This window comes from Acomys minous, assembly GCF_964271855.1.
Source record: "Acomys minous genome assembly, chromosome: 17".
Classification (NCBI taxonomy): domain Eukaryota; kingdom Metazoa; phylum Chordata; class Mammalia; order Rodentia; family Muridae; genus Acomys; species Acomys minous.
Window position 1 is genome coordinate 36,043,413 of NC_140500.1, and position 14,917 is coordinate 36,058,329.

Here is a 14,917-nt window from a genome sequence, read left to right on the forward strand (position 1 = left end):
TGGGTAAGTGCTGGTGTTTCTTATAGATATTCATAAGTTTAAAAAGGGAATTTTTGCTAGGCATTGTAATATACACCTTTAATGCCAGCACTAGGAAGGCAGAAGGTAGATCTCTGTAAGTTCAAGGTCAGCCTATTCAAAACAACAATTTCCAGGCCAGATAGGTCTATATTTAGTGAGCCCCATCTCCAAATAAAAAGCGGTAATGGGGAACTAGAGAAATAACTTGGCAGTTAAGTGCACTGGCTGCTCTTCCAGAGGGTCGGGTCTGATTCCCAGAACCCACATGGCAGCTGCTCACGACCATGTGAAACTTCACTTCCCAAGATTATGGCGGCCTGGGTGAGCACTACATGCAAATGGTAGATACATGCCTGCAGGTAACATACCCATATACATAAAATAAAAGTAAATGCTTAAAAATGCAGAGGAAAACGTTTTATATTGCTACATATGGAAATTTAAAATTTTTCACCTCTACACACATTTTCACAAAGAAATAAGAGGTCAAAAGTAAAACCGGTTTTGTCTTCAGTGTTTAAATTGTTTTGGCAATAAATGTTAAATTTTTAATGCTGAAACAAGTAGTTCAGAGGGAAAAATTGCTGATGTTTGAGTTTATTTCTAATAAGGCTTATAAAATGTACAGTAATATAGAACTCCTTTTTATGAATAAATTTTGTTTCCTTTTTGGCTTAACTTTAATATCTGTAAGACTAAATTTAGATTTTTACAATAGTGTTTTATTAATATTTTACATTCAAATGCTCATCCAGGACCAGCAAGATGCCTCAGTGGGTACATGTGCTTACCACCAAGCTTAGTGACTAAGTTCATTCACTGGGCCCACATGGTGAGGGAGAGAGCTGACTTCTGCAAGTCATCTGAACACACACACATACCATGGTATGCATATACACGCATGCAAACACTCAGCACATAAATAAATGTAATACTTAAATATTCCTCTCTCTCTGGAACTTGATTATGTACTTTCCGAAAGTTTCCATTTCCAACTGGACAACCAATACCCATTGTATCAATACATCCTTTCCTAACTAATCAGAAATGACATGCTAAGCACTATACAGAGAAAACCATAACTGCGTCCTCAAATTTTCCCCCATTACTCTGTGTATTTCTTAATAAACAGTAGGTTTGCATTATACTACTTACTATACTATATCAAATGTTTCTAAATTGTCTTGACTATCTCCCACATTCCAAATAAACTCTAGAAATCAATAATGTATTAGCACACCAGCCTGAATCATTACTACATTTTGTCAGGGGTCAGTTTTTAGCAGCTACCAAGTCATTCCACAAAGCACCTGGTTTACACTCTCCGTTATTATTCTAATCTTCTACAGCTTTCAGGACAATGTCCTATTACTCAGGAGTCTCACATTTCATACCATGTCCTCTGGTGCTATTGTGAAATACAACTTCCTGAACCATAGTTAATCCTAAATGCACGTGTTTATGTTCTAGACACACACACAATTTGGCAACTATCAGCATTTCTCAGTTGAACCGGCTGCTTTCTGGGGTCAACACAATGTACGGGTTAAACAAGCAGGACTACTTTCAAGAGATCACTCAAACAAATACGATACTTTTTTTTCTTCCAAGGCTCTAACACTAGCTAATTGTGTACTGTGACCTTACGTTACCCACGCATGCATTCTACAGTTTTAAGTTCTCAGAAATGCTGCTGAACTGCAAGCTTACAAATTAATTTCCTATGCAGAACTCAGGAAGATTTTTTTGCCTGTTTAGTAGTGGTTTCTTTGATCCAGGCAGGAAAAATGTTAACAGTAACTGAAATCACTACTTTTAAATATATTCAACATTATTCTCAGAACTTTCACATACTGTTTTCTCCCCCACTTCCTTCTTTTCTTTCTTTTTGTTTTTTTGTTTGTTTGTTTTCTGGTTTTCGAGACAGAGTCTCTCTGTGTAGCCTTGGCTGTCCTGGACTTGTGTTGTAGACCCGGCTGTCCTCGAACTCACAGCGATCCACCTGCCTCTGCCTCCCCAGTGCTGGTTTTAAGGTGTTTGCCACCACACCCGGCTTCCTTCTTTTTTTAATGACTATGTAGAACTAACTGCTTGAAGTGCACTGATGGTGGACGAGCAGCCTGTAGTCTCACACTCAGGTCACAGAGGCAGGAAGATGATGAGTCCAAGAATAATTAGGCTACACAGCGAAGTCCTGCCTAAAAAGAAAACCAAAGCCAAACACAAAGGACCGTTTATTCTATGACTTAATCTTTACAACACATCAGAAAAGCGTCAGAAGGTAGAGTAGCGGTCACCTGGAGCAGGGGCTAGGAATGAGTGAGTCTAAGTGACCTTATTAAGGGAAGAACATGAGAGCTGTGTATGCCACAGCTGTGCAACTCAGACAATTTGTTGAAATTACTGACTTGTACATCTGAAATTGGTGTTGTGGTATGTAAATCAACACTTCAGTAAGTTGTTAATGAAGTGGGAGAGTCCAAGGGCTAGAGATGTCACTTAGTAAAGACCATTTGCCCACTTTTGTAAAGGACTGGGTTTGGTCTTCAGCAAGAAAGAAACCACTGACCCATTTCCCGTGTACTACTACCCACTCACTCCCTGGCCACACTGATAGTCACAACTAAGAAGCAACTACAAATACAAAGCACCAGCGGTGATAGAAACCAGATACACAAGCCTCAGACAAGCCTCTGAATAATCATGTTCTCTTTGATTTATAAGCACAGATGATCTGGACTGACCTAAAAACTCACAACTCATGCTTCAGAACTGCTCTGGTGCTCACCAGAGCCTGAACCAACACACCTACAAGATGCTGTAGAAACCTGGTTTCAGTGGTACCATTCAAGATAGTGACTCCCATCTTCCAACACCCCAGCATTTTGCTAATAAAGCATTTTCTGCTCCTGTCAATGTTTCAAATTACTGACTTTCTTCAGCTGCAGGACAGCCAATCTTCTGCAGCCCCAGATCTTTTAATACTGTCACCAAAAGTGGACCATATGACCCAGCAACTACACTTCTGGATACAAACCCAGAAGAACTGGAGAGACAGAGACAGGGGGGGGGGGGAGACTTACGTTCACAGCAGCGTCAGTTAAAATACCAGGAGGTAGATAGAATCCACGAGAGCACTGGTGAACAAAGTGTGGTACATACATAAAACAGAATATTAAACATACTTGAAAAGGGAAGGAGATCCCATCCTAGATGAACTACGTAAACTAGGTCAATCATGAAAAAGACAACTAGCACATGATCTTGTTGAATGAGGTTCTCAGACAGTTCATCAGCAGACAAGCAACACGCACAGAAATCTTTCTAAATGAACACACACTTGGCTACCTTCCAGCACACAACCTATGGACCAAGAGTCAATGTTCTTGTGTTCAGGGACTTCACAACAACAAATCTCATTGATGAGGGTGGGGGTGGGGGTAATCAGGTGCATAGCATCCAGCATGGAAGGATGGAAGAGAAGGGAAGAAGACCTGTGATGGCTGTGCTGCAATTTCAGCACTCAGGAGGACTGAGATAGGATCAAACAGCTCAGAGTACAGGAATAGGCCTTGAGTTCAAACACAAATGCCATCAAAAATAAATAAATGGGACTGGAGCACTGGCTGCTCTTTCAGAGGATCTGGGTTCAATCCTAGCACCAAATCCATATTGGTTCCTAACCAGGGTATACATGCATAGCCATACAAAGCATCCGTACACCAAACAAGTGAAGTACAGGCTGGTAAGAGTTTGGTTCTGCTGAAGGGCAGACGGGTGTTCTCTGAAATGCTTTTTAACCCTCCAATTTTTCTATACACTTAGAATAATTTTCAAAGACAGCAGGCTCTTGCTTATGCTAAGTAATTGCTTTTCTCAGAGCTACATCCTCAGCCTCAAATGTTTTTTTTACATAGGGATAGTCAAACAACACTTCACAGCATCTTCTAGGAACTGCATATGGATTTAGAACACAAATAGCTTTTTCAGAACACATTTTATATAAGGGGCAGAGCAAACTCCATTATTATATTCAATCATAAGGAATTGACAGTTATTCAGAAATAGATATGACTACAAACCAGATTCAAAATTCCTTCAATATTCCAAAGGACACTAACTTACAAATGTCTTCTAACAGAAGAAAGTATGTTTTATAATTTTTGTATGGAAAAAAAACCTTGACTTTAAAACTGCCTAGTTTGTTGCTTAAAACAAAAGGAATTGATTTGCTGTTCACTTCAATGTTTCCATTGTAACGTAGAAGGCAGAAAGTGAACTGTATGTGTGCATTCTTTCAGGACCAAGCTCCTCGTTGTTTGGAAATGTGTGTACCTACAATATGCTTGTTCTTTACAGCAGCTGCTGTATACACCCTTTACAACAGTCTCCTTGGAAGGGGCAAGCTCATTCACAGTCGTCCAATTCTGGTATCATCTTAAAGATCATGCAAATCATTGTCCCCTCCTTTCCAAACACTTGAGCCAATTGTCCTTTTAAAACACAACCATCTGTTCTCATCTTTGTGCACCAATATGGTTTCCCTGCCAACTACAGATATGCTTCCTCCCTACAGGACATTAGTTTAAAAGTACAAGTTAAATGATTCATCTTGGCAATTAAATCTTATGATCAAAACACAAAGTTCCTCGAAATTCTCACAGACTTTGAGTGAGAACTCTCTTCAGCACTATAAGCAAAGTGAAGTAGTGTGCAAAATTGCAGATTCAAAATTCCCATTTTCCTACTGTGGCAATCTTTCTTTAAATGGTTGAGATTCTTCACACAGGCCATCACTCTAGATAAGCCAAACTCAGAAATATGTTTCTCTGAAGCAAAGAAAATCAAAATCCTTACAATGCGAGATTATTTTTTCAAAACTAGCATAATTGGCAATAAGAGACTCGGAAGCATTCTTCAAACTACTCAAAAAATACCTGGCAGAGACAAGGCAGCCTTCCATTCATGCTGCAGACAGGCCCGCTGTACAAACAGGTTCTCCTTGCAGGGACACTGGTATGTAGCTAGTTTCAACTCTACAAATTCAAGTCAACTGGCAATGGCTTCAACCAACTGGTGAGGTGTTTTTTCATCTGCAGTGTCCACATAGATGAAAGGGATGTTTACTAGGTTCAAGAGAGGCAGGTAAAGTAAGACACAGGATGAAGTAAGATACTCCATCACAAGCCATCAAGTGATTCATAGCCTCACCTTGTGTATGCCTTCAACAGCACGTGCAGAATAAACTGTGCCACACAGTTACATGGACCTACCTGCACTTTCCTCTGTGGTCTTAGAAACCCATACAGCTACTTTGCCTTTCCCATTATGGAACCACTTAATAATCATCCATTTGTTCATTTAACAAATAGAAGGAAAAGAGATACTAAAAACCAAATATAAAAAAATACTGCTCAAGTGCAAGCCTTATTGCATTTAGCATTGGGTTATGTAAACTGAACAGGTCAGACAAAATTCTCTGGACAATAACTTTTTACAAAGTATAATGGTGTATGAGAACTACTAACAAATCACCTGACTGTATTCCTATCCTACCACGCTTAAAACACTAATTAATTCTACTGTCTGCCTGTTCCAGTGGAGCTGCTCGCTCTACAACAACCTCCTTTTCAAAGACAACCCCTGAGGACTGAAATGCTCCCCAACCCCCATGTCAATTAGGAGCATGACACGCTCATTCTGGTGACCTCTGTTACTGAAGAACATTCATTTCCAAAGATTTCTCAGGGCCACTTCCTATATGCACTACGCTTTTGATTAACAGAGTCTCACGAGATCCATGCCCAAAAAGCTGCCTAGAATTTTGTTTGACTGTGTGTACATCATTTTGCTACTCAGTCAACCCAGTAAGCATCCCCAGTGCAGTGGTTTCAAATATTCAGGAACACTGCTAAGCTCTAAAAATGCAAACAGATATGCTAAAGAAATGTGTTTTAGAGGATCCAAGTATATGGATGCATCTCCCAAGAACATTAAAGAGCAAGTATAATCACTAAAAAAAATTATGTATTGACAGAGATTAATTTTGTGTGTTCTTAATACAGGATCTGATTATGTAACCCAGCATAACCTGGAACTCAGTGTATAGACTCTGTCTCAAATGAATGGGAGGGAGAGAGAGAGGGAGGGAGGGAGGGAGGAAGGGAGGAAGGGAGGGAGGGAGGGAGGGAGGGAGGGAGGGAGGGAGGAAGGAAGATAACAAGGTAAGTCTTTGAGCTTTCCTTCCTTCTGGTAAGAACTGGTATTTCAAGAAGTCAAAGGAGAAAGACAGACTCACTGCCTGCCCTAAAGTGTGCATGCGCTGGTACCTGAGTTGTTTTATTTTGTTTTGCTTTGCTTTTAAGCTACAAAAGGGAGGGGGGAAGGGCGGGGCACACAAAGAGACTCAAAGCCTATAATTTCAGCGTGTGGGAGGCTGAAGCAAAAAGTTTTGAGTTCTAGGCCATCTTGGGCTACTGAGTAAAATCCTGTGTTTAAATTGCTATATACTCACTCAGCCTGGTGTAGTGACACATAACTGTTAACTAATCCTAGCACTGGGGAGGCAGAGGCAGATCAATCTTGAGTTGAAAGCTAGCCTGGTGTACAGAGTGAGGTCCAGCCCAGCCAGGGCTACATAGAGAATCTGGGGGAGGAAGAAATTATGAAAAGGGAAAAAAAAAACCAAACAGTCAAAATCCCAAGTTATCTTCTAGGTACCCATTAGAGCTTTACTGGGTGGTTGTTAGAAGAACCCATCAACTCTGCAACACAAGTCCTTTAGTCTAAAACACAAGAAAAAGCTTCATGGCAAGGCTCAGACAATGCTGCTACTCTTCTTAACATTTTCTTTCCAACTGTGTGTCTATGTAAGGGTATCTGCATGTGGGCACCAACATCAAGTGTCTGATCCCTAGGAGCTGGAGTCACAGCTGGCTATGAGATGCCCAAAGAGAGTGCTAGAAATCAAATCCCTGAAAGAACAGCCTGCGTTCCCAACCACTGAACCATCTCTCGAGCCCTATACTGCAGATTTTCAACCTTACTAAACATTAAAATGAATCATAGTCACTTTAACAAAATTATACCTCTGACCTCACTGCCAGCCTAGCTATGAGTCCTTACATAGTCCTTAACTTTATACAGCCTTGTTTTCCTTGATTCAAAAGGTACATGAAAACAGTCTCCATTCGGGGGCTGCTTAAAAATAAAGGCCAGTCTAGTCCATAGAGAGAGCTCCAGGACAGCCAGGGCTATACAAAGAACCTTTGTCTCGGGGGAAAAAGAAAAAGAAATGGATTAACACAGAGAGAGAGAATTTTTAATAAAGCCTGGTATAAGCTCAGCAACCATGAGTGGTGTTACCCATGTCTTCCACTGGGAACTAAAATCCTAGTCCAGCAGTTCTCCAACTCCCTAATGCTGTGACCTTTTCTTTAATGCAGTTCCTCATGCTGTGGTGACCCCCAGCCATAAAATTATTTTCATTGCTACTTCAGAACTGTAATTTTGCTACTGTTATGAATTGTAATGTAAAGTGTTTTCCACTGGTCTTAGGTGACCCCTGCAAAAGGGTCATTCAACCCTCCCACCAAGAGATGTTCACTCAGAGGTTGAGAACCACTGCCCTAGACTGAGTGCACTAGAGCTGCTGAGGACTCTCAAAAGTGAGGCCAGTAGGAAACCTAGAAAAGGAAGGCAAATTCCAAGCACAAACTCTCTGGCACTGTTCCCCAGCTGTGCTGTTTGCTTCTTCCCAATCTCTTAGGTGGACTCAAAAGCAAACTGACAGCAGGTATGAGCAGAAATGGCTCCTTACAGAGCCTTGGTTGATGAAGACAGAGTTCTGTGGTGCAGGGATACAGCACACACATGAAGAAGAAATGCCCCAGAGTATTTTTACTCTCAGTCCTGAGAGTAAGTGCCCCAGACACAACCCAGGCCTGCAAACTATGAGTGGGAACCCTGACCGCTAGGGAAGAGAAAATCCTAACAACAGAAACCACAGCCCAACAAGTGCTTAGGCGGCAAAACAACAGACTGTTGACATTTTCCCCCTCACACAAAACTTACATCTATTAAGAGAAGTGCGGAAACTTCCCAGAGTGAGAAAACTTCCACAGGAGGAATACCATGTTGAGTTTCCCTCTCTCCTCTCATCATTTGGCTTCTAGAACAGTCTGAGTTGCAGGACTGGAACAGCAAAGCAGGGACCCCAGAGCCCGTAAGATCATGTGTGAACTCCTGAGCTCTTCCCCAAGCAGAGATGTACACAAGTTAACCCTAAACACAGCTCTAGGAACAGAACTGCAGTGTAAACCAGCACTTACTCCCCTATGATTCCCAGCAAGAGTTGACAGAAATACCCATCAAGTACAATGCAGACTTTGAAAACTGAACTAACGTTACCAAGACAGACCTTAGAAGGCTGACCTTCTTGGATTCTCAGGCAACTGCCTGTTAAAGCAAAGTCAAACAACAAATCACTCTTCTAAGATTTCATCTTGGGGTTTTTTTGTTTTGTTTGTTTGTTTGTTTGTTTGTTTATTTTTGAGACTGAGTCAGTAATGTGGTAGCCCTGGTTACTCTGGTACCGGCCTTGAACTTCTGGTGATTCTGACTCAGCCTTCAGAGTATTGGGATTATACACATAGACCACCATTTATGGCTTTCGTTACAAGGGTTAAACAAAGTCTGGAGTCTCATAAAGTCTCACCAACATGACTGCCTACATGAGCTGAAGAAAGACAACAGACATACCAGAGTGAATGGGGGAAGCCCATGGGTCTCAACACTATACAAAGAACCCAGGCAACCAAGGGTGGGAGAAAGAGTCTTCCTCAGAGAAGAGCACACCACCTGGTTACTCAATACCAAAGTCAGTTCTGAAAGCATACACACAAGTAACATTATACAGACCAAACACGTTATATTTAGAAAGATGTGTACAGACATATATGCATGTAGTAATTAATGAAAGAAGAGGCCATAAATTTGAAAGACGGCAAGGAGGAGCACATGGAAAAACTGAGAAGGATGAAGGGGAAGGGAGAATATAATTGTCTTATAAATATGTGTAACTGTACTATAATTCTCAAAAATAAAAGAAAACAATGTCACCAAAAAGGTGAATGAGGGCTGGGCGTGGTGGCGCACGCCTCCTTTAATCCCAGCACTCAGGAGGCAGAGGCAGGTGGATAGCTGTGATTTCTAGGCCAGCCTGGTCTAGAGAGTTCCAGGGCAGCCAAGGCTACACAGAGAAACCCACAAAGACAGAGAATCCTGGCAACAAGAGGGAAACAATCCATCACAGATTCGTATTAGCAGATTTTTCATCAAATGATTTAGAAGCTTGGCTCTGTGGTAAAGTCCAGAGATACAACATTTTAACATGCACTCAACACCCAATACCAAAGAGTACAGGCAGAGGAGGCCAGAAGGTGCTGGGGATGCAGTTTCATGGCAAACTTACCTAACCTCAGTAAGCCCCTGGATCTATTACCTAACACCAAAAATAAAAATAAAAATGCAATATAGCATATGAACAGAATAGCGGGCTGTCCACATAATCATGGTGACTGACAGCAGTGATGCATGTCTGTAATTCTAGCACGTCTTGAGAAGCAGAAGAAGGAAGGGAAGAAGTTCTGGGCCAGTGGTCAGCATCAGATATCTTCCTCAATCATTCCCCATCTTTTCTTTTCCTTTTTTTTTTTTTTTTTTTTTTTTTTGGAGACAGAGCCTCTCACTGGAGCTAAGACACCTGGCTGGCAGGCTAGCAAGTCCCAGGGATCCTCCTCTCCATCTCCTTGTGTGCACATCTTAGGTGTGGACCTGAACTCATGATTGTGTGGCAAAGTAGTTTACTGTGCTTCAGCTATCTCAGCCCCATCCTGAGCTATAAAGGTTCTGAGTACGGCAGAAATCACGGTTAACTGTAACCTAGGAAATGGTTCCTTGGTAACTTCCTCATGCTTCTCACATTTGCTTAATTGCAGGCCTAAATAGCCACTAATGGCTGCTCAGTTCCAAACTACAGAGTTTGTTTCCCTGGAAGCAGTATGAGACCAACTTCATATTAAGCATTTTATCGTGAAATCCATGTTCAACTCTGCCATTTGATATTTTTCCCTTCTAGTTTTTTTTTTGAGACAGTGTTTTCTTTTTTTTTTCTTTTTTTCTTTTTTTAACTCGTGTGCATTGGTGTTAGGGTGTCAGATCTTGGGGTTCCAGACAGTTGTGAGCTGCCACGTGGTTGCTGGGAATTGAACCCGGGTCCTTTGGAAGAGCAGGCGTTGCTCTTAACCACTGAGCCATCTCTCCAGCCCGAGACAGTGTTTTCATGTAGTATGGGTTGGCCCCAAACTAGGTAGAGAGGATGACCTTAAACTTCTTTCTGGTCCTCCTGCTCAACCTCCAGAGTGCTGAGATTACAAGTGTGTACACCATGCACAATTTAATAAAACTGGGAAGTTTAACTTGCATATGCCCCTGCACACAAGTGGAGGTCAGAGGACAGCTTTGAGGAGTGGGTTCTCTCCTTCTATCGTATGCTATTTGTGGAAAAAAAATTTCAAGTTTATCCACTAAACTATCTCACTAGCCTTAATAACATTATTTTGAAAATACTTAAACCATGATGCATCCCTTTCAGCTACTGTCTTACTTTTCTATTGCTGTGACAAAACACCATGACCAAAGGAAACTCATAAAAGAAAGCACAGAATTTGGAGCTTATGGCTCCAGGTGAGTCCATGACCATTACGGTGGGGAGCATGGCAACAGGCAGGCAGGCATAGATCTAGAGCCGCAGCTCAGAGCTATACCTGATCTATGAGCTACAAGCCCAAAGCAAAGAGAATGCTACCTAGGAATGGCATAGGCTTTTGAAACCTCGAAGTCCACCCCAGTGAGACACCTCCTCCAACAGGCCACACCTCCTAGTCCTTCCCAAACAGTTCCACCAGCTGGGACTAAGCATTCAAATATATAAGCCTATGGAGGCATTCAAACCACAGCTATGTTTGTTTAAGATATCAGTAGAGCACTGCTATAATAACATCAGTCTCTGTCTCTCTCGCCCCTCTCCGCCCCCAACATCAGTGTCTCTATCTCTGTGTGTGTGTGTGTGTGTGTGTGTGTGTGTGTGTGTGTGTGTCTCCCGCCCTCTTTCCCTCCACCCACCTCTATACAGTAGGATACAATGTGGCTGCAGAAAACACCCAGATGACACAGGTTCTCTTTCAATGGCTCCTCTCCTCTCTCTCTTCAAAACTGAGCACTACAAAAAACATTCCATTAGCTCTGTCAATCAGGTCACCATTGTTTTACAGTGAGACTCAGCTCTTAAATGAAATACTGAGTCGGGCACGTAGTACAGATTCCAAAGGGGGGTGCTTTCTAGATGGATATGAGCATCTTTACTTATTCAGTAGCTGTCTATAACCCACTTACTATCATCAGAATGGAGACTGGCAGGAAACAGTTCAGGAAGAGGTTATAGTAACAACACAATTCCTAAGGGCACATGATTTCTTTACCAAGAATCCATCATTGTTCAAGCCAGGTGAGATAGCACACCTATAGACTCAGCTCTCAGGAAGAGGAGGCAGGAAGATCATCTCACAGCCAGCCTAGCTACATGTTTAGATCCTGTCTCAAATAAATAAATACATACATACATACATACATACATACATACATACATACATACATACATATATAAGATGGGGAAGGAGCATCATTATAATTAGCTGGATACTATTGCTGATGAATACTATTCATGAAAATAGTAATGATGGTAGGCTGTGGATGTAGCTCAGTGTCAGCACACTTTAAATCTAGTGTGCATGAGGCCCTGGTTCAATCCCCAGTAGCATATGTTAATAACAGTAACCCCAATAATAGTGATGGTAGTAATGCCAACACACCATCCACTTCACTGACCTCATTTTACACAAAAGGAAAGTTGATCTTAAGGTCACAGATACAATTAAATGGTGTCAAACTGATTATTTAAGGCCAAGTCTAAATTTTAAAAACCTTAAAGCTATGTTACACTTGAGTATAATGCCTCAAACACTTCAAGGTAATTTGTTCCCAAGCAAACAAGAGTCATTACTTATAGAAAAATAGAGAAGAGTGTCAGTGTTAGCTTACTAGAGTCGTTACTTTTTATCGTCACCATGACAAAAATGATAAAATATAAGAAACAACTTAGGAGAGAAGAGAAGAGGTTTATTTTGGCTTATAGTTTGAAGACAGGATGGTGGAGGCAGGTGACAGATGGCAATAGGGGCAGAAGCCAGCAGCTATAAGAACCTTCTCGCATCTGAAGAGATCAAGAAGCAGAATGGCTTGTCCCACAGTGATCAATCCATTTCCTCCACAAGGCCCCACCTGCTAAAGGTTTCACAAACTCAACAAAGAGTGCCACCAGCTGGGGACCAAGTGTTCAAACACATGAACCCAACTGCCACTGTACATTTAAAATACAACATTACAGAGCAGTAACAAAATACACTAAATAGCCATTTGAGAAGTTTTAAAGGGGATGAAGCTGCTGACATTGTACATTCAACATTGACAAAGGTCATCAACTTAAAGCCACTGCAACTTCATCTAGAAAGCAAACTTGTCAGCAGGAAAACAAGCCAGAGATGAGCAACCTACGTGGCATGATGGCCTAACACATGCATAGTGAGTTATGGCAAAGCAACACCATTGTAGTTTTCTCTCTCAGAATGACCAAAAACTTTCAACAAGAACCAGAAACTAGTGCAAAGCATGGTGGATCATGCATGCAATCCTAGCTCTTGAGAGACAGAGGCAAAAGGATAATGTGACAAATTCAAGGCCAGTTTGGGCTACATAACAAGTTCCAGGCTAGCTTGGGCTATACAGTAAGAACCTATTTCAAAAGGGCATCAAAAATAAAAATAATAAATAAATAAATAGGTATTAGCCTATACTGCTTCACTTAAGTCAGTAATTACAATGGGCCAGTGTTACATTCAAGGGGCTTATATACAAAGAGAGTATGCTGTGCAAGCAGAGACAGGGGTGCAGATACTTATGATAAATAACTCCAATTTTGAACAAGTAACATAAAAAGAAAAGGCAAAATTACCCTTGCCTACAAGAAGCGTTAGGAAGGCACCACATATCTAGGACCTGAATAAATGTGTAAGTAATGCTATCTAAGGGAAGGAGCAAAAACAGACCAAAGTAATGAAGGCAAAGAAAAAAGCATAGGGGGCAGAGAGATGGCTCAGCCATAAGACCCAGGCTTAATGCTAGCACTCACATGGCAGATCACAACTGTCTGTAACTCCAGCCCCCAGTGACTCAGTGCCCTCTTCTGACCTCCATGGACTCCAGGTATGCACATGGTGCCTAGATATATGCACAGGGAAACACTTATACACATAAGGTAAATAAATACAATAGAAATAAGAAAGAAAGAAAGAAAGAAAGAAAGAAAGAAAGAAAGAAAGAAAGAAAGAAAGAGGCTTAGTACATTGGTGTCCCGTTCCATCAGCATCACAGTCAAACACTAAAAAGGAAGGTCCATTTCCTTGTCTTTCTCACATCTCACTAATTCACCTGTAAATCTTAGCCCCTTTCAAAGCTTGTCAAAATCTTCAAGTGTTCCTAGGAAGGCTAATATAGTCAAGAGCTTCCTTCATATGTAACAAGACTAAAGTAAGCATAAATTACTGCAACAAGTTGTAATTCAATTTCCAAACTAGTGGTCCTCACAGGGCCTAAAGGAGCTGAGCTTATGGAGTGGCAAAGCAACCATAAAGAACCATCTGTGGTTATGAAAGTCACAAGCAAAGTTCAACTTCTTTATGGATCCAAACTCCAAACTTCAAGCTAGCTGGACATGGGTGGCATACACCTATAACCCCAGAGCTCAGGACGCAGAGGGCAAGGGGTATGTAGTGCGGGGTCATCTCAAGCTGAGTGGTGAATTTGAGACTTCTTAAGAGTATGTGAGATCCCATCTCACAAAACAAACAAACAACAAGCTGCTTTAGGCTGGCCTCAAACTCAAACCTGTCTCAGCTTCTCCACTGCTGGCACTGGAAGCGCATAAGTGGCAGGTTTAGGATAGAGGTCAATGATGAAGCTCCTCTCACATGGTGAAGATGGGTATCACATACTCCTTGGCTCTGTACCATTACAGTATTATAGAAACAACAATTTTCAACATGGAGTTCAAAATACAGGTATCCCATCCCTTGCCCCACTGTTTCCAAGTTGATGGATTACCAACAACTCAGCTAACCTTCCTACTGTTCAGTTTAGATGTTCATGGTAACTTAAGAATGATGTGAAGACCTGGAATCCTGTGCGTCGTTTAGAACTCTTCTGCTCAGAACAGAGAATTAAACCAATAAAGGCTCCAATGTTAAAGGCTGGCCAGGAAATATCAGTGTCTTTGAAGGAAACAGCGAGGTGGCTGGCAGCTTTATGCCACAGGAGTCTCCTCTAGGGAAAGGAGACTAAGGCCACAGAAAGAAAGAAAAGAACTGGCCTGTACCCCAGGTGGCTCCCTCTAGAATGCAGGCGCTCTGGTGAAGGGTGTGCTTGAAGAGAGCTTCCAGGAAGACTCCAATATCGCTTTCTGTTTGTGTGTGCAGTAATTTTTAAAACCTGAGGGCTTTTTTTTTTTTTTGAGACAGGGTTTCTCTTGTAGTCCTGGTTGTCGGCTGGCCTTGAACTCACAGAGATCCACCCGCCTCTGCCTCCCACGTTCTGGGATTGAAAATGTGCGCCACCATGCCTAACCTCTGCCTCAGCTTCTTGAGGAGCAAGTATTATTAGCCTACACTGCCAAGCCTGCTAAATGTACTATTCTCACATTCGGGCTAGCTAAGAAAGAAAACGA

At 41.7% G+C, this 14,917-nt stretch overlaps 1 protein-coding gene across 2 annotated transcripts in view; it reads right to left on the reverse strand.

Moving 5' to 3' along the window:
- ARL8B (ARF like GTPase 8B) overlaps positions 1–14,917 on the reverse strand; it is a 39,223-nt gene that overhangs the window by 11,771 nt on the left and 12,535 nt on the right. The window contains exon 1 of one of the 2 annotated variants that reach the window (XM_084765485.1): positions 4,959–5,092. The exons of the other annotated variant lie outside the window; for it this stretch is intronic. Coding sequence (XP_084621611.1) covers positions 4,959–4,988 — 30 coding nt within the window. The 5' untranslated portion in view covers positions 4,989–5,092. Of the gene's footprint in view, positions 1–4,958; positions 5,093–14,917 lie in introns of those variants that run through there. 2 annotated transcript variants of the gene reach the window in all.